Source organism: Carassius auratus, chromosome 43 (genome assembly GCF_003368295.1).
Source record: "Carassius auratus strain Wakin chromosome 43, ASM336829v1, whole genome shotgun sequence".
Classification (NCBI taxonomy): Eukaryota; Metazoa; Chordata; class Actinopteri; order Cypriniformes; family Cyprinidae; genus Carassius; species Carassius auratus.
The window spans coordinates 18,218,896-18,239,779 of NC_039285.1; the positions used below are offsets into that span (position 1 = coordinate 18,218,896).

General features: G+C 36.2%; 1 protein-coding gene and 1 long non-coding RNA gene across 2 annotated transcripts; one reads left to right on the forward strand and one right to left on the reverse strand.

The window, feature by feature from the left end:
• Positions 1 to 6,437: 6,437 nt before the first annotated feature.
• On the forward strand, positions 6,438 to 7,677 carry LOC113061284 (uncharacterized). The gene is made up of 3 exons (XR_003278343.1): positions 6,438 to 6,508; positions 7,027 to 7,275; positions 7,458 to 7,677. It is a non-coding gene; the product is annotated as an uncharacterized LOC113061284 (long non-coding RNA).
• Positions 7,678 to 9,685: 2,008 nt separating this feature from the next.
• LOC113061309 (RNA polymerase-associated protein LEO1) lies at positions 9,686 to 20,647 on the reverse strand (the record flags this gene model as incomplete). The annotated part of the gene is made up of 7 exons (XM_026230331.1): positions 9,686 to 9,947; positions 11,916 to 12,013; positions 13,225 to 13,414; positions 17,581 to 17,716; positions 19,951 to 20,085; positions 20,209 to 20,388; positions 20,475 to 20,647. Coding segments are annotated over 7 exons (1,023 nt in total), but the record flags the coding sequence as incomplete, so codon positions are not given.
• Between the last annotated feature and the right edge of the window lie 237 nt (positions 20,648 to 20,884).

Genomic DNA, 20,884 nt, shown 5'->3' on the forward strand with positions numbered 1-20,884 from the left:
ATATATATATATATATATATATATATATATATATATATATATATATACTTCGATTGAACTGAATGTAATATCTCATTTTATTGCCTATTTACAATTACATGAAAATGTATTATAGTTTTAATTTATAATTTGTATTAATAAGTACTAATTAGTAGTTACTTAAAGAGTAGTAACTTTTTTACTGACTTATGTAGAACTTATAAGTGCATCTTTATACGTAATTTCATTATATTTGTCTAATATGGGTAGAGGGTATTGTAAGCTAAAATATACTTTAATTGCATTGTTGAAACTTGTTTGTCATGTATTTAAATATATTTCTAATTATAGCTTATTAAAGCTCGACAAAATGTTATTACGGTAAACATAATGATTTCATTTATTTGAATAATATATTGCTGTAGTTTGATTGCTACAAAGCTAAAAGCAGAATGGTGATCATGTTTCATCATGTCAGTTAATGGAATGTTTTTATGGTCGGAAGGAGATATGAAGTAGGAATATTCAATATCCAACTTTGAACAGAATGCAGCAGAAAAACCCATGACACTGATATGTTTCCAGGTTTTGCATGATTATACTTACCACAGAAGCTTGAGGGCAAACACAGGGAAAACAGGACGGATGAGGAACACTTGTGCATCTATAACTAGCTCATATGACTCCAAGAAAGCCTGGCAGCAGAGAACTACTGCAAATTACTGGTATGGGTAGCTCTAATGGCCACCGTGATGCAAGGGACCAGGTCCAATTATATTCATTAAAATAAAAAAATAAAAATACATAACTGTACATAAATACATTCAACTGTATACACAAAAGCAATGTAATGGCCTTATATCTCCTGAAATTTGTTTGTCCAATAAATCAATCAAAATTATCTGAGGCTTAGAGCATCAGCTGGGAAACTGTAAAATCAATATACAAACAGTTCAGTCGGAGTTTATTAAGTTCAAGCACTAATTAGTCTGTGGGCCAAATTATAGGCCTGAGAATACATTCAGGGCTGATATCATTACACAATTGAGACACTTTAGTCTGTATTTTAACCAAAAACCTCTGTCTAATTTGCAAGCCACCCACAGCACAACTTTACCAAGTCATAAACTTTTAGCACTACATTGGGCATAATAAGTCTTCCTTTTTTATAGGATTCAAATTATAGACTTAATATAGATTGTAGTCAAGACAATTTGCCTGCCTCAAATAACTTTTATTACCACCCACAGAATGCAGCAGGTAAATATTATTTGAATTAAGTGATGTTTGTGTACATTTACTAGTGACTGTGGGGCAGCAATAATTCATCAAGTCACACTGTATAAGCAAGCCCACCTTAAGCATTTTAAAGAGTGGATTAAAGATGCTTAAATGCTCCCAGTTCCATTCCAAGTGGATTGTGGGTCCATTTGATTTAAAGTAAAAATTTGACACAGGTACAGACAGACATTTGATTAATACAAATAATAACGTCACAGGCCATGTGAAGCAATATCAGCATTTTTTCCACACGTGCTTCAGTAACGGTGGCAGCGTTAGAGGACATAGCGTCTCGTTATTAAAAATTTAAACGTTTTTAGTTGTTAAGTGATTAAAATATTTTTGTGCTTTTAGTTAAAAATAATAACCCTGAAATAATTGCAAAACAATGCTTAGATGGGTGGTACATGTCAAAGTAACATCCACATGGATGGGAGAAAATTGCCCAAAGTATCACTGCCTCTGCCGGCAGTGATATTGTAAACATGATTCATCAGACCAGGCTACCATCTTTCATTTTATGGTTCAGTTCTGATGCTCATGTGCACACTGTTGGCACATTCAGGTGGGTGAAGAGGGGTCAGTAAGGGCACCCTTACTGGTCTGCAGCCCCATATGCAACTAATTTTGATGCATTGTGTATTCCATCAAAACCAGCATTAACTTATAGAGCAGTTTGGCCTACAGTATGTTGTCTGATTAGACCACACGAGTCAAGCCTTAGTTTGTTTTTGGACTCTTACATGTGGTATTTATATTTCCCTTGCATGTTGTCTTTGACGCCACAGCTCAGGATAGCCACAAGTGCAGGGTTTGCAATTGTGTGTGTTCTTGTATGCCATCAGCCACTCGTTTTCCTGCAGCTCAGTGATTATTCACAAGGTATTCAGTTCAGATGGTTGGTTAATTGAGGACCCGTTAAGCAAAGATGGTCATTTCAAATTATTCATTTCATTTTATTTTATTTTATTTTTTTCAGTCTTGCATCAGATGTTTATATAAATGAGAACATTAATGGTTAGTTGTGACCAGATGTCCCTGTTCTTCTGGGCCAGTCTTCTTTTTGGTTGGACCTGTCATCAGAAATGTTCCTAATGTTTTACCGTGCGTTCAACACATCCTGCAGAGTGAAATAATAAATAATTTACTAGATATTGTTTAACAAACATGCTGTTTAAAACATAGCAGACATGCCTGTTTAAATAAAAATGTTTTAATGTTTAAAGCACAATGTCATTTATACAGATTATATATATATATATATATATATATATATATATATATATATATATATATATATATATATATATATATATATATATATATAATGGTCAAAAAATATATTTCCATTATAGATTATATGGTTGTTCTAGTGCAACTTCACAAAATCAGTAAAGTGTATGAAAAAAAAGATATATAATAAATACATTTTGTATTTCCTAAATGTATTTTAATATTAGAAATGTATTCTCATGCCCTTTCTAGTACATTTTGGCATTTAAAAATTTTAAACCAAATAAATTTTCAGTTTATATATTTTCAAAAATATATTTTCAATGTGAACATTTTTCCGTAATGCTCTGTTTACATTAGATGTTTTAAATATTTGGAAAGGGTGTCATCGCATACCGATTGTTGTTTCTGTTTCATCTCTATGAATGAAGTTTATTGAGGCCTTTGAGAAACTAATAATAGTCAGTTAAATACTGAAATCCAAAATAATCATCCTCTGGAATACTTGATTCTGATTGGTCAGTGGTGTCATTTCTGTGGTCAAATCTTTTTAGAACTGTTTGTCCTGCATAGCTGCACAAGATGTTTCATGTATCACTCTGCCGTATCTTTCTTCATACATATTAAAATTATGTGAACTCAAATTACTCATTCATGTCCATTAAGTCATAAATGAAAACAAATTTGGCGATAAAATATCTGCTTCCTGTCAGAGTTTATTTCTCATTACCTAACCATCTGACATTATCCCTCACATAATTCATTCTTTCTCAAACAGTAGTTATTTATTTATTACAATTTAATAGGCAGTAAACAGTGCAACACAGTATGCAGTAAACTATTCCATTCTGAAAACAGCCAGCAACTGCAGCACTGTCCAGTTAAAGCTATAGTGGGCCAAGAGATAGGGGGTAGAGACGGAGAGTAAATGCTGCAGAGGTCTGAACCCCCCTCCCCATCTGTGTCCATGTCCTACCAGCACTGCTACAACATTACATAACACTACTGCAGAGAGAGAGAGAGAGACTCACTGCTACTGTCATCCAGGGAGGTAATAAATCACACAGACTATCCACACCTTTCCACATCATGTACATACAGTCATTTCACACCATTATCAGCCACATTTTGGAGTAGAACCAAACATAAATAGACTACTACTGCATGTTCAACATTCATACAATGATCTTTTTTTGTGTGTGTGTGACGCATATGACGCATATGAGGCTGTATTGTGTGTGATTGTATGGATTGTACGTCCATGAGACACACCTGTGCAACACAAAACGTTTTACGTCAGCATCTGTGAGGAATGTTTGTTTGCATATTTACAGACGAAGAAGGACATGAGTGTGTGTGACAGCCGCAGTGTGCGACTGTGTGTGTTTATTTGATTTCATAACTAGAGCCAGTACAACCCTGAGGCAAACTGAAAATGAAAAGGGGATTCCTCTGTGTGCTGATGAACAGAGGAACGTGTTGTGGAATGAATCGCAAGTCATTTACACAAGCACCACTTCTAAATCACCTTGGGAACCTTCTGTTGGAGACCGAGAGGAAACATATACCATTAAGAATAAATAACAATCAATGTCCTTAAGAAAATGTGGGCAATCCTTTAGATACCCACAACGTATTGCACAAGTAAACAGAATTTACAGGGTAACTTTTTGTAATTATTGTGTACCTATTCAGTACACTGGGGGAAATATTTATTTGATCCCCTGCTGATTTTGTAAGTTTGCCCACTTACAAAGAAATGAAGGGTCTTTCATTTATTGGATAGAGACAGAATACAAATAGAAAACAGCTAATTTAAATAGTAAAAATATTTCACAATATTACTGCTTTTGCTGTATTTTGGATCAAATAAATGCAGGCTTGGTGAGCAGAAGAACTACGTTGTAGCATGGACTTTCTTTCTAAATGCTGTACTGTGATATGTTTTATCCTATCATAAAAGAAATGATGCTATGCAGTTTAGAAATAGTTATTTGCTTAGCCTATGCCTTTAAGATGTTGTAACGGTTTAAGATTAAAACTGGAGATAGATTAATTTGCTTTAATGAAGGAATAAATCAGCAGTTATTCATATGTGTTCTAATAGAGGTTGCTACAAACGTGAGTAATTTATTAGGAGTAAAGTTATTTTAGTTTGTTGCTGATCCTGTATTATGAAGCTCCACACTTTCTGGTTGGAAGAAATACGGAAGTCTCTACTGCCTCAGAGAAAACAAAGGTAAGAGCGATGTTTTATATTGCTTTTGCTTGTGGGAAACAAAGATGTGCATAGAGGTTTTATGTTTTCAGGTTTTATTTCTTTAGCCAGAATAATTATCCATACACAAACCCGATTCCAAAAGTTGCAACACTGTACAGATTGTGAATAAAAACAGAATGCAATGTGGAAGTTCCAAATTTCAATGTTTTATTCAGAATTCAACATAGAGGACATATCAAAATGTTTAAACTGAGAAAATGTACCATTTTAAGAGGAAAATAAGTTGAGTTTAAATTTCATGGCATATCAACACATCTCAAAAAAGTTGGGACAAGGCCATGTTTACCACTGTGTGGCATCCCCTCTTCTTTTTATAACAGTCTGCAAACATCTGGGGACTGAGGGGGAAAGTTGATCAAGTTTAGGAATAGGAATATGGTCCCATTCTTGTCTAATACAAGCTTCTAGTTGCTCAACTGTCTTAGGTCTTCTTTGTCGCATCTTCCTCTTTATGATGTGCCAAATGTTTTCTATGGGTGAAAGATCTGGACTGCAGGCTGGCCATTTCCCAGAAAGAGACGACATCTGGATGGGAGCATATGTTGTTCTAGAACTTGGATATAACTTTCAGCATTGATCGTGCCTTCTCCAGATGTGTAAGCTGCCCATGCCAGACGCATTCATGCAACCCCATACCATCAGAGATGCAGGCTTCTGAACTGAGCGCTGATAACAACTTGGGTTGTCCTTGTGCTCTTTAGTCCGGATGACATGGCGTTCCAGTTTTCCAAAAATAGCTTCAAATATTGATTCGTCTGACCACAGAACAGTTTACCACTTTGCCAGTCCATTATAAATAGCACTCTGGATTGTGATCACCGACAAGGTTTTCTGGAAGTATTCCTGAGCTCATGTTGTGATTTCCATTACAGTAGCATTACTGTTTGTGATACAGTGCAGTCTAAGGGCCCAACGATCACGAGCATTCAGTATGGTTTTCTAGCCTTGACCGTTATTCACAGAGATTGTTCTAGATTCTCTGAATCTTTGGATTATGTTATGCACTGTAGATGATGATAACTTCAAACTCTTTGCAATTTTTCTCTGAGAAACTCCTTTCTGATATTGCTCCACTATTTTTTGTCGCAGCATTGGTGGAATTGGTGATCCTCTGCCCATCTTGACTTCTGAGAGACACTGTCACTCCGAAAGGCTCTTTTTATACCCAATCATGTTGCCAGTTGACCTAATAAGTTGCAAATTGGTCCTTCAGCTGTTCCTTATTTGTACATTTTACTTTTCCAGCCTCTAATTGCTACCTGTCCCAACTTTTCTGGAATGTGTAGCTCTCATGAAATCCAAAAAGAGCCTATATTTGGCATGACATTTCAAAATGTCTCACTTTCAACATTTGATATGTTATCTACATTCTATTGTAAATAAAATATAAGTTTATGAGATTTGTGAATTATTCCATTCCTTTTTTACTCACAATTTGTACAGTGTCCCAACTTTTTTGGAATGGGGTTTGTATATTTATACTGTATATATCAAAAGTTTTTTGAAGTGGTGGTGGAGTGGTGGTACCTAAAGTGTCCATAACAGTTTCTAAATGCTATATATAAACTTGAAAAGTCCTGCTCCACTTTTATTTGGTTGAACAGTATTATCGGAAGAGGGAAGTCAAAATAATCAAGAACAGAACAACTCAAAATACAGGAAGAGAAACACAATGGCCAACACATGTGAAGGCAAACACATTCTACATTTCAGTCTGGTTTTGGCTCTGTTTAGGTAAGAGAACAGTACTTCTATTGATGTGTTCATTTCTAATAGTTCCTGTTTAGAATTTTGCAAATAGAGGATTTTAAGCTAATGCTTTCAGTTGCTTTATGTGAAGATTTTATGTTTTATGTGAAGTGACTTATTCTTGGACATAACATTTTGTGCATCGTTTGTTTAGGTGTTGAAAGCTACCACAATTGATCAAACTATGTATTAACTATTCAGACTGGAAGATCTGTCAACCTCCCATGTCATTATGACAAGAAATACACAAAGCAGAAGAAATACTGGTTCTTAGAGATTGATAAATCTATTTCATACACAAACACAACAGAGCAGAAACAGTCTCTTTACTGTGAATATGAGAAACCTGCAGAACAAACACAATGGACATTATTATTGTGTTGTGGAGACTGGAGAACAACCACAGATAAATGCCATTTATGAGTAGTATATCAAGATTCAATCTGGTAAGTTTTAATATCGTTCTAATGTTCCGTTCTCTTCATTTTAAACTCTCTCTGCAGCAAATGTGTATCTGGATGTGAAGGTGGTGATAAAAGTGTTCAGTGTCTCTGGATATCAGAATACGCTCAAACAGTGGTGCAGAATTAAAGATGGGAGCTGGTTCACAGTGGGGAGGACTGAAACATCCCAGAAATCATCAGTCCAGATCAGTGATGATGACTGGACTGAGACTGACTGATTCTGGCTGGTACTTCTGCTCTGCTGGAGAGGCACTGAATCCTGTTCATCTCACTGTAACTGAGAACCAGGTACAATTTTTTCAAAAATGTTGTCTGCAGACATAACAGGCAAGTGTTAGCATTTAATCTGTTCTATGTAAATGGATTTCCTTTATCTTTGTGAAGTTATACATTATATTTGTTTATTTCATGACTATTTCCTCATTGCTCTTGTGATAATCTTGCCTTTCTCCTCCTTTTTGTCTTTGCAGAATTGAAACCGTGATTTTCAAAAAACATAATAATGAAACAAAAGACACAGAGGAGCCACAAAAGTACTACACATGTATTGTTATAATAAAATATTTAAGGCTTAGAATCCAATTCTAAAACCTTTGAAATACATTAAACAGAAGGGCTTTCCACGCTTGAAATATTTAATCATGAGTCATTAAACACTGGACGATCTGAATCATTGGTTATCTTGTAAGACACTGTTTATAATTTTTTTCGTGATTAAAGTCATCATGAAATGGAAGTAGTGATTTTTTTCATTACTTTCACGTCCATCCGAGTGAAATAGCATCTGAAATGAGAGGGCGGGGCTTGATTTCATCCTTTGGGAACTGATTGGATCGTTTGAAGTTGGGGTGTTGCTAACAAAATGGAGGCAGATCTGAATGCCAGGTTGCAGTTAGTTGTGTGGGGATTTCTCTCCACGGGATCCACAGCTGACAACCTTGATAAACATAACAGAGAACGAGACACTGCCTGAACGACTGAGCGCATCCTCCATCAGGCTAAAGGGGTCATATGATGTTGCTAGAAAGAACATTATTTTGTGTATTTGGTGTAGTTCAAGGTTTAAAAAAACACATTATTTTCCACATACTGCACATTACTGCTGCTCCTCTATGCCCCACCTTTCTGAAAATTGTCGATTTTTATAAAGCTCATCGTTCTGAAAAGCAAGACATACGCTGATTGGTCAGCTATCTAGTTCATTGTGACTGGCTGAATACCTCAAGTATGCGATGGAAATGTTACGCCCCTTACATATATATCTATGCCCTTATCATACAGTGATGTGGGCTCCTGGCGGGACAACAACAATAAAACCCATCATAAACTAGGCATTTTTTGCATCCTGTGGGGATATATTTACTGATTATAATGACTTGTACTGTCTTTTTACACGTTGCGTATCATATCGTGCTGCGTAAACCTAAAACCATGTCAGCATTTGTGATTTGAGAAACGACAAACAAAAACCATTATTCTACACTGCTCAAAACTCATGTTTGAATCATCACTGGCAAGTTATTTAAAACAAAAAAACGTACTTACAGGCTGTGAGTCAGAAGCATCAGACTGTCCTGCAAAGTTGGAATTGTCAAATTTTATAGAAACAGACGCATTGTAGGTTACTGGGGCACATTATGACGTGGACATGTTGGGGGCATGTTAGAACAAGCCGTTATAGGTAGGAGTGGATGACTCTTAACTTTTATAAAGAATATCTCTTTGGATTTGAGACTTTAGTCTTTGCAACTTTACAGATCTTCTTAATGCACCAAGAGCTTGTAACACTGAAAACGTTAAATTGCATCATATGAGCCCTTAAAGGGTTTAATGTATTAAAATATTTTTACATAAGGAAAATTAAGTCTACTTTAAAGTCCATTTTCAAGACCCCACAAAACTAAAACCAAACAAAACAAAACGCAACCCTTACGTTCTTGACAGATTTTACATTCTGGAAGCACATTGTTAAGGTGTGTGTGTCTGAATTCTAATACCGTACGTTCAGTTATGCTAAATATGAGAAATAATAATGCTGATACTGTCAAACACCACCAAAAGAAAGCCAAACACAGCAAGCTGGTTAAATGCAGGTGCACTGTAGAGGTGACCTGACAGATCTGAAACTCTGCAGTAATAAAAGAGAACTAACGCAGAGTAAGCCTGTATTACCTTCCAGGAAGTACAAGTGTGTGTATGCGTGCGTCATTCTGAGGCCACGGGGCGAAATCTGTACATAAACCACCTTTCAATCTCTCTCGCCGGAAGATTCAGCAGGCACAGCTGAGAAAATTCACACCAACACAAACAGACACTCTCCATTTCAATAATAAAACTGCACCTGTGATGGATGTCCTCTCACCCACCACCTTCATAAATTACAGGTTATAATTAGATTGATCATTTTACAAATGACGTAAATAAAAAGTACGGTTAGCACTTTATTTTACAGTCCTGTTCCTTGTGTACATACTATGTAATTATTATAATAATCATAATAACTATGTAATAACTAGGTACTAACCCTGAACCTACCCCGAAACCTAACCCTACCCCATATAGTTATCTTGTATTTCCAGAACGTTCTTAGTTTTTAAATGTAATTTATACACATATACATACACATGCACACATTATATAGACCTATAAGTGAATTTATTATTAATGAACAATCTTTCAGTTAATAAACCAGGCCACATCAAGGTTATTGCTGTTTATTGGTGCGTTGTAATGATGAACATCTTCAGTCTTTATAAAATATACAAACAAATGACTGCGGACTTGTTTTTCTGGATTAACCACCTAGTTTATTGTGATTAACCAATCACAAAATTATTTTTTTTAAAAATTCACTCGTCTTCCTCCTCTTCTTCTTCATCACTGATGACATATTTTTTGGGTTTCTTGGCAGCGGATTCCTCATCTTCCTCTGCCTTCCGCTTTCCGGAGTTCTCTCCCTCCTGAAAGAAAGGTTAAATATTAATTTCCAAACTTAATTTTAATCCTCTAAAGTCCATTTATGTTAAGTCGTCTTAAGGTCTTTGCACATTGAGTCCGAAATTTTCATCCGGAGTTTTTGTACGTAAAAAAATAAATACGAACTCACGTTGTGTCAATCACGTTTACACACAGCCTCAGAAACTTTCATACGTCAAAAAAAATAATAATTCGGATCGAGTTAGATTTTTTTCCACATTTGTAGCATGCATTTTGATAAGAAAGCATGGTGAATACGAAAAAAAAACCCTGAATATTTCGGACTCTGTGTGCCTTTATACCAAAATCATTCAGCATTTATCTTTTCTTGACCTTTCTCGCCTCTCAGAGCATTAGAATTAAACCAGCTGTTTTTGCTACTGTATCTTTAAGAATTCTATATGTAAATTACCTCTGTTATAATTAGCTAGTCTATTAACATTTAAGAAGAACAAATACATTTTCTCCCTACAGGAATTAATTTTAGAAAATACTTTACTATGTACAATCCTTAAGCAAAATGTATCAATCCGAACAAAGTTGCTGTTACTAAAATAAAAATATTAAAACAGAAATGTGATTAATCTTCAAAGTATACTTTAGTTTAACCAAAACTGGTTTATCCACCCTAATATCAGTCAAAACCCACAAGACTTTTGTTCATCGTTTGGCTATCCAAGTGAAACCAAACCTATCAAGCTTCAAAGTTTATACAGACTCAAAATCATAAAAAAAAAAGGCCATAAATTCTTCTGGACATACATGATGAATTTTAGTTTAGGCTTTTATTCACATATATATACAGCGGGGCTCGAAAGTTTGGGCACCCCTTGCAGAATCTGTGAAAATATGAGTAATTTTCAAAAAATAAGAGAGATCATACTAAATGCATGTTATTTTTTATTTAGTACTGTCCTGAGTAAGATATTGTACATAAAAGATATTAACATTTAGTCCACAAGACAAAAAAATAGCTGAAATTATTAAAATAACACCACTCAAATGTTTGGGAACCCTTGGTTCTTAGTACTGTGTTCTGTCACCTGATGATCCTCGACTGTCTTTCTGTTTTGTGATGGTTGTGCCTGAGTCCCTTGTTTGTTCTGAACAGTTAAACTGAGCAGCGTTCTTCAGAAAAATCTTTAAGGTCCTGTAGATTCTTCAGTTTTCCAGCATATTTGCATATTTGAACCCTTTCCAGCAGTGACTTTATGATTTTGAGATACATCTTTTCAGACTGAGGAGATTTGAGGGACTCAAACACAACTATTTAAAAAGATTCAAACATTCACAGATGCTCCAGAAGGAAACAAGATCAACACACAGTATTAAGAACCAAGGGTTCCCAAACTTTTGAGTGGGGTTATTTTAATAATTTCAGCATTTTTTTTGTCTTGTGGACTAAATGTTAATATCTTTTATGTACAATATTTTACTCAGGACAGTACTAAATAAAATATAACATGCATTTAGTATGATCTCTCTTATTTTTTTGAAAATTACTCGCATTTTCACAGATTCTGCAAAGGTGCCCAAACTTTCGATCCCCACTGTATATACTGATCAAACAGAAACTCAAATACCACTGAAATTCATACATCATAGAAGAATGGTAGTTTACTGTTATAATGACCTTTTAAATTTTTTGGTTGTGTGGACTTTAATGGATGGACAAAAATGATGAAAGAATACAAAATATATCTTCATTTGTGTTTTGAAGATGAACTGAAGTCTTATGGGTTTGGAACAACATGCAATTTAAAGCAGTTTAGTTTGGTTCAAGTCTCAGATTGCTTTAACTGATAAAAATGAATGGGAAATATACATCTGTAACCTAAACTGCTGAAAAACTGGGCAGTCACTGTTGTGCTCATGATTGTGACGTTATAACCATTCCATTTCTGAAGCTTTTTATCTGTCAATAAACTGTCCATTTGGGCTGAAAGTTTCACCTCATCACTGTCCAGTCTCTTGGCCTTCATCAACCGCTGGGCCTTGTCTTCATCAGAACCTTCATCGCTGTCTGAAGAATAGATCCTGGCTCGCTCCTCTATGACCCACAAACAAACAAAAGCAATTAAGCACAGCTCAGAATTCAAGACTGCTTTTCAAGCATTCCAGAGAGATGTTCTTTCAGTAAATACCTCCTATTGGCACAAACAAATCAAACTGAACAAACTAATCCAAATCTCAGTCGGACTCCGACATAATGCAGTATTAAGGAGCCGACAGGTAATCGGCTAACGGCTGTACTGTTACTGTCAGTGAGAAAGCGTGCGCGTGAGACACGCTGTTTTGGGAACACAAGCTGTTGTTGCAGTGCACAATGTTCTAGCTGATCGCAGCAGGTCTCAAACTAACTCAAAGAATCTGTTGTGCAGAAACACTGACCCAAGGGGAGCGAGGGAATACAATATAGACGACAGACAAAGCTCCCCTCCACAGAGGCCATTTCAACTGACCTACTTCCATTTTCACACTACAGCTATTGGTGCAGATGCAACTGGATTTGATTTCATGTTTGTGTAACGGGTGTTCCTCAAAAAAAAAAAGAAGAAAAAAATGTTTAGGGGTACCATGTGTCTGCATGGATACGTACGGAAACTATTAGTGATGCACAAATATCTGCAACTTAAAATTTTTATATTTTGACTGTGTCAGTTTCTATTTTGTTAGCTGTTTAGACACGGTTTAGGCTGGGATGACAATATCCATTTCTCTATTTTAATCATCTATGACAATTCAATAAAACTTCACTAAACATTTGTATTATGCCTACAGTCCAATAATCGCAATACGCTTTGTGCTATACAATTTTGACTTTGTTTCACATCAAAAGTTACAATCAAAATTCAAACAAAAACCATCATTTTGCCGCCATTTAATTGACATGATGGAATGCTCTAGCACCTGAATGAACATCAGAAGGGATGTTGAAAGAACAAGTGAAACATTAAAACTGAAATGAACGGTTTATATTAAGAGCGAGTTGAACAAGGTTATCTTTTAGCGCTGCTTGAATGTGGTACACTTCAAGTGTGTCATTAAAGATGATACACAGAACTTAACCATAATAAAAAGAAATATGGTCAGCTGGGTTTATTTCATGTACATACAATTTTATTTCACATTTGAAAAAGGTATGCTAAGTGGGATTTGTACAGTGGTCTTTGCATTGATCTTCTACACATGGAATCTTAATACTTTGGGGCAATGTATTCATAACACCACAGGAGTACATGTGCTTTTTATGTCACCTACCCCTCAGACCTCCTCCCTTATATTTGCTCTTGATGGCGGCCAGGCTGATGGATTCTTCACCCTCCTCATCCTCATCATAGCGATCTGGCTCCAGGTACCCGGCATTCAGACCTCGCTGATGCTGTTTCTCTCTCATGCGCCTCTGCTGAGATTCACGACGGATAGATGCACGTAACCGCTCCTCTTCTTTCTGCACAAACACACACACAAAAAAGCATCTGATGTCACTGCAGGATTACACTGAATGAACACATCCACATCCTAGTTTATCAGGCAATGTGGAGAAAAAAAATAATGCATTTTATCTGACTGATGAAAAAGGATTTAAATTTTAATCCAGGGTTCCCACACTTTTCACCAATGATTTTCCATGACTTTCTCATGATCTCTCCAGTCAATCATGATAATCACGATAAGGATTTGTTTTTTTATGCAACCATTTTAGAGATTGCCAGGGTTTTTCAGATATTAAACAGATATATTGTGAATATACAAACACACACACACACTTTTCTATTTTGAATCTAAAGCAAAATGTTTTCCTCGGAAGGATAAAGCAGAATTTTCAGCATCATTACTTCATTCTTTAATGTCAAATGATCCTTTCAGAAAACATTATATGCTGATTTGTCACTCAAGACAGTTGTGCGGCTTAATATATTTTGCAAAAAACTGTAATACATTGAAATATATATTCAAAATAGAAACTGTGTGTAACAAAATCAGTTTACACTTAGGGGTGCACGATAAATATTGTCCGATAACTCACAAGCTGCGAAAATCAACGCTAATAATGAAAGTGGATTTGCGCAGCTTTTCAGTTAACAACGGCTCTGTGTAGTAACAGCTGGTCTATGTGAAATTATACACCTGATGGAATTTACCGCTGATTAGAGAACCGGCTTTACTGACGAGATGCGCATTAATTATCGGACAATATTTATCGCGCATCCCTATTTACACTGTACCTTTTGCTCTGTTAAATGTGTTCTTGTTGAATACAATAATTATAAACTGACACCAACATTTGTTTAGTAGTGTATATACACTGTGTAAATTCAGGCCCAGCTAAGTCATAAAACCGGTTTCAGACGACATAAACGCTATTTATGTGTGATTATTATCTGTGTAAACCACTTTCAATAAAACTTGTGAAATACTTTTATAGCTCTTCATTTACGAGAGAAATTATCCAGAACACTGTCACCACATTAACTCCAGCGAGGCTGTCTAATGGTGTCTGGATCTTTAGGGCTGACTTATTGTTGTCCATCTGATATGAAAGCTGGCTCTTTGGACATTAGACTTCTGGTCAGAGGGAGATAAATGAGAGAAAGGAAATCGATAAAAACATTTACAGTACTCCACTTTAGGTGTTGGACAAAATCAAATCATACACGTATAACCCACTGCTGCCAGTGTGTGTTAGTGTGTGTGAGTTTGTGTGTGTGTGTGTAAGCCAAGGAAACGTGACATTGACACTATCTACAATCTCAGTTAGGAGCGTCAATGTTTCATTTGAGAGATAGGTGGCGGTAATGCACTTATAAGCATGCGATCCTCCATAAAGCAAGAAGAAGAATACGCGTCACGCCCAGGCTGAAGAACATGCTCAGGACAGTTCAGACATTGTGATGAAAATCAAAAGGTAAAAAACATATATAAATAATGTTATATTTTGTGTATTTACACATCAACGTATCATCATGAGTCGCAAGGTTTAATTTGGTTTTGTTTGTGTATGTTTTTTTGGCTCTCAAAGCCGTGATTCCCATTCACTTCCATTATATGACTGACAGACTGCAACGTTTTAACGGAGTTAAAAATATCAGTTTGTGTTCTACTGAAGAAACAAATTCACCAAAGTCATCTTGGATTCCCTGGGGGTAAGCAGATAAACATTTTTGGGTGAACTATCCCTTTAATATAATAAGACACTAAAGGGCTGTTACCAATCTAATGAAACACTATGAACAAAAACTAACTTTCCACTGCAGAAGAAACAGAAGCAGCTAAAGTTTTTTTGCTTTTTACACAGTTTAATCAAGCTAAACTGTAGCATGAGTCCATTTGCACTGCAAAATTACAGCATAAATAATGTTATGAGCTTGTGGTTTTAAACCAGTTTTTTTTTATAAGCAAATATAAAAAATGTGAAAAAATGCAAAGATAAGCTACTTTTATATATGAAAGTTAACCACCAATAGGTTGCAGCAAGTGATTCAATGAGTGTCTTAATGAGTGAATCATTCAAACGATTCAGACAGCTGATTCATTCAAGAATGAAGCAAGTGACTGTCTTTACGAATGTACCACTGACTTATTGGCTCATATAATTAATTAAAAAACACTGAATCCTTCAGTAAGGAAACACCGCTGTGTACGGCTCAGAGATGTGATACTGTTCTACTGTGATCTTTGTTTGGAACCATATCCTTTAGCCAAATCAAGCAAAAAAAGTCAACATTGACAATATTGTACTAAAATGTAAGTCACTTAATATTAACTACTCGTTTGAACTCTTTTATAGAATCGATGCCTGCACTCTCTTGGTCATGTCACGTTGCTTGCATAACAGAGCAATGTGTTATAAATATAAAAACTATATTTTGTATGTTTCTTCTCTGTGCAGCTGTGTTCTTTTTTTGTTTTGATTTCTTGTTACTGTCAATATCTATAATCATTATAATCATATCATTATCTATAAATCAATTGCCGTTTACACCATAGTAATAAAATCAGAATCTTTCTCACAGAAACTTCGGTGCTTCTCTAATTAGATGTTTTAATCAGATGAGTTGTCCGGTCAGTCAAGCAAAATTCTCTTTCATCTGCCCCTTCAAAAAAATCCACTTGTCCAAGACGAGCATTAATGTCAAGATGTTACTGTATTTCAAATTTAACCCACCAAAGTGAGAGTGTCCATGTTACCTCCCACTTCTGAAATCCAGCATGCCAAGCCCTGACTGTATATGACTATAAGTCACTCTTTTTTTCATAGTTTGGCTGGTCCTGGCGTCTGGAGGTCTCGCGGCGCGAATGAGGCATTTGGCGTGGCGCGGAAGACGGGAATTCGCCTTATTCGCGCGTCTAGTTCGCGCGTATGACGCGAATTGAGCGTCTGGCATGATAGGCATGTTACGTGCGAATTGTGCTTTTGTGCATTTATGTGTTTGACGTGGAATCGCGGCTGCCGCCTGAGTTGAAAAATTTTAACTTTGGCGCAATTCGCGCCACGTTAACCAATCAGGAGCCTGCTCAGGAGTCACTTATTCAACATGGAGGAACGACTGATGTTGTCAGTGAGCAGTCAACCGGAGCTTTATGACACAAGTATCAGACACAAGTTCATATTTCAGGAATAAAAAGGACCTCACTTGGAAGAGTATGTTGTAATAGACATTTAACTTTTGAGTCACGTACACGTTTATCGACCCGCGGCCTTCCCACTGTTTTTTTACAACTATTTTCCCCCTAATATAGCCTACAGCTACTTTTCGCTAACAGGATAATGCGTTTATTCAGAGCACGTGTGCAGGAAAAAGTGGAAAAGACCCAAGTGCTCGATCAACATCAGCCATCTTGCAAACTGACAACCGCTAGCACTTGCCCCTCCCACAAGAAGCGGATTTCGCCTCAGACGCGCGCCAATTTCGCTTCAAACTTTTGCTTTCTACTTTTGCTTTGCTTTTTTTTGCTGTCTATTTCGCTATAGACACGCGAATGCATTCAAAATGTTCAAGCGGCAAACTAGACGCGAATTTGACGCTCTATCCACGTTTGGTGTGAACACGGCATAAAGCCCTACTTGAATAAATGCGACTTATAGTCCAGTGCGACTTATATATGTTTTTTTCCTCATCATGACGTATTTTTGGACTGATGCGACTTATACTCAGGTGCGACTTATAGTCCGAAAAATACGGTAAATAAAAAACTAATATTGCTTACTATCCTTTTTTAATGAGATGGATGGACCTGTATGTTTCCAAACAGATCATCAAAATCATTCTCTCGCACATCCCTGGCTGTCAGTCTGCGCACAACAGTTTGGGAACCACTTCAATAGCTTATCAGATTATTATGATGACATATTGTAAAATGAAATTGCAAAAGCTTAGTCATTATGTGTAATGTTGTCCTTTAAGTTCCAAAAGATTTTGGTTAAACTCCCTAGCAGGACAGCTTTATGACCTAGTTTCCAGGTTTTCAGGAATAAGAGGATTTAAGTTCTGATATAACCTCCCTCTGAAAACACAATGCATTTCTGCATTGATCTGAATCCTGCTGAACTTTCCTTCAGTCTGGGGCTGAACTCAGATCTCTTTGCTGAGTGAAATAGTGCACTTGTTTTACCTTTATCATCTCATTTCTCTGGGATTCTGGGTCTCTGCCGGCCATGGGCAGAATTCGGATCTTCTGTGTCTTTGAGCAGCGGTCAGCGAGAGAGAGGGTCATCTTCCTGTGTGTGGCGCTGTCTGTGGAGTGAGGTCTGCAAAGGCACACACATATAATAATAATATAAATCCACCCTGAACAACATTTTAGAATTATTGCAAATGCACATTAACAGAGAAACTGTATGGAACAGGTGTACTTCAAAAAATCTGTCACACTTCAAAAATATTTGAAAATTTTTTAAATATTGGAAATGCACTTTCCCTTATACATACACAAATTTAAGCCTAAAATCTTGCTAAAAACTCAAAGCATGTCAAAGCATTCTTGTCAATGTTATTTAACAATCCTGAGAGACCCCTGCAGGTGGATTAGAGGCTGTTCAACATCAACTGCTAATTTAACAAAATAATCCAGAGCTAAACCAAAATGTAAATTGAGGATCTGGATGCAGTGGAATAAATGTGGAAATAGATAAATATAAAATAAATACCTAAATGTGCAAATAAATAAAAGTATCAATATATACATAAACGAAATAAAAGTATAAATAATTATTTATTTCCGTTATTTTTATTTATGTTTTTTACTTTGTATATTCCTTTATTTATTTTTCCATAATTACATTTTTGTATATTCATTTATACATTTATTTATTTCTAGTTTTGTCAGGTTTGGCATTTCATTCTCGTGGGGGGGGGGTGTCGTGTGGTCAGTGAAATGGAATATATTTGTGGTTTCTTTTCCCAAATCCTCACGTCTTACCGTCTAATTTCACAGGTTTACTTTCTTGCCATTCACTTTTAATTCATGGCTTTGAATCTCTTACTTTTGTGTAAAAAAACAACAACAACAAAAACATAGACCATATTTTACTTGCCAAAACAACACATAGCATTAACTTAATTAAGTTTATAGAAATATCAAGAGTTTCAGTCTTTTATCGCTTGTCACATTCGATATCAGCAAAGTTTGTTCCCATTAGTCAAGGCACGTCAAGTTTATTTTTACAGAGACCGACATGACATGCAGGCGAAATGAAAGATTTCATGGCCACGAATTAAGAATTCGCCCCCATGACTTATTAATATGTTCCCTTTATGAGAAGAGATGGGTTCGTTCTGTCCTGCTCGTGTCCCACAGCCCTGTCAAAGTGCAGTGCCCAATATAAAACAATCCTTTATGAGAGTTATAATTAACCACGACTTCATTACTAAATTTCCATTGCTTTCCATGTTGCAGGACTCTTTATTGTATCTATTTTTATATACTTTTAAATTGGGATCACATTAACAGCATAATTTCTACATTAGTGAATAATTTTCACAAAAAGATCCTCACAGTAGCTTCCACGTGTTTTGCGCATGAGCCACACACACCCCAAAATGAAATTGTTTAATCGACCATCGATAGCTTTAATCAATTACATCTCTTATCGACAATTAATTGATCGTCAATTAATCATCCATCAGTTTCTCAAAAACCAAACCAGTTCTCTCTCTCAAGTGTAGGCTAATATGCACATGCACATTTGTTTAGTGAAGTAAAAAAAAAAAAAAAAAAAAGAGATTTGCTTAAAAATTTCTGCGTAATGAAAATGTGCACATTGAATTAATTCATTTGGGTTCAAATGATCCCTCTGCTTGCACGATAGATATTTTTTTAGAAATTAACAATTATTTTAGTTAAATACGGCATACTTGTTCAGTGATAATAACTGTGGGGGGGGGGGGGGGGGTTACTCATAACGGTTTTATCAAGTAATTGTACGAAGTTCCACCTGGTTTTATCCGAATGCAGATACAAATAATTTTGTGGTTGTTACAGATACAAATACTGGCTGTTACATGAACATTTAAATATGTAATGTCATAAATATGAAGTTTTGACAATTTACATAATTCCTGCATTTGGCTATGAATTAATAAGCGTTTATTGATAAGAACTATTTAATGTCTTTTCATTTACAGTAGAATGAACCACGAGTAGTAAAGTAACGCGAGTATTTTTTAAATAAGAAATTGATTAGCAGAAATCAGTAGTTGAGCAATATATATAATAATTCAGAATCAAGATGCCTTGCATTATGTTTGCAGGCAATTGCTTAGTAAAATTTGCCCCATAGTGCCACCTAGCGTTCAACTACTGGAATATCACTACTATTCAATGCTTTAACAGAATATATATATATATATTTAAATGCAGACTCTCTTCTGTTAGGGTTAGGTATGTATAAATAGCTGCACATAAAAACCATAGAAGTCTATGCAATGTCACAGTTTATATAACTAAATTAAATGTGTGTGTGTGTGTGTGTGAGAGACACACCTGAAGGTGAGTTTGGTCTTGAACACAGCCTGCCCCTGCAGTCCTGTGCCCTGGCGGATGAACAGGTGGTTGTGGTCACCCTGCAGTGGAGCTTTATACACGTCAAACACTTCATTCCCCAGGTGCAGAGACATGCTGCAGAACGAGAGCAATGCTGATTTCCAGATCTTTGCATAATTATCCCACAAGAACATTACACAGCACCTGAAATTATTCGGAGCGATTATTCAACACTTAAATCTGCCTGTATATCCTCACCTGCCATCTGACCATTTAACGATTCGAGCGTTGCTCTCCTTGATTTCACTGCCTTCCTCATCGCGCCGAGTGCGCCACCTGATGGTGTTTTCCACCTTCAACTTTAAACGGGTCCGTCCTTCCTCATCCAACATCTCCTCATCCTCAAACTCATCCTCGTAGTACTGAGGGTCAAACGGCCTGTGAAGAGACAGCAGGCAAGGAGACAGACAGTTTAGATGGAGCATTAAACAACTCCTTCAGTTCTCCAGGACACATTCACACACCTGGGCTCCACACTGAGAAAGTTGGGTAATTTGACGAAGTAGAGCTCACTGCCCAGATCTGTGCTGACTTTAGGAATCTCCACCTCAATCCTCGTCTCTGGAACCGGCTCCTCTTCGGGCTGATCTCCCTCCAGACCATCCTCAGCATCCTGTTTGTTCAGATCAGTCAGGTGTTAGAAAGGGTTAAAATTGTCATTCTAATTCTTAGAAATCAAAATTAGGTCAGTTTTGGGAGACAGAAACAGGGGGGCAAGCAACCTCACCAGGGGTGAAAAAGGTGGCAATGATCAAAATGTAATTATTATTATTATCACTTATTTTATATATATATATATATATTAGGGCTGTGCAAAAAATCGAATGTGATTTTCATGCACATCTCATCAGTAAAGACGCTCCTGTAATTAGAA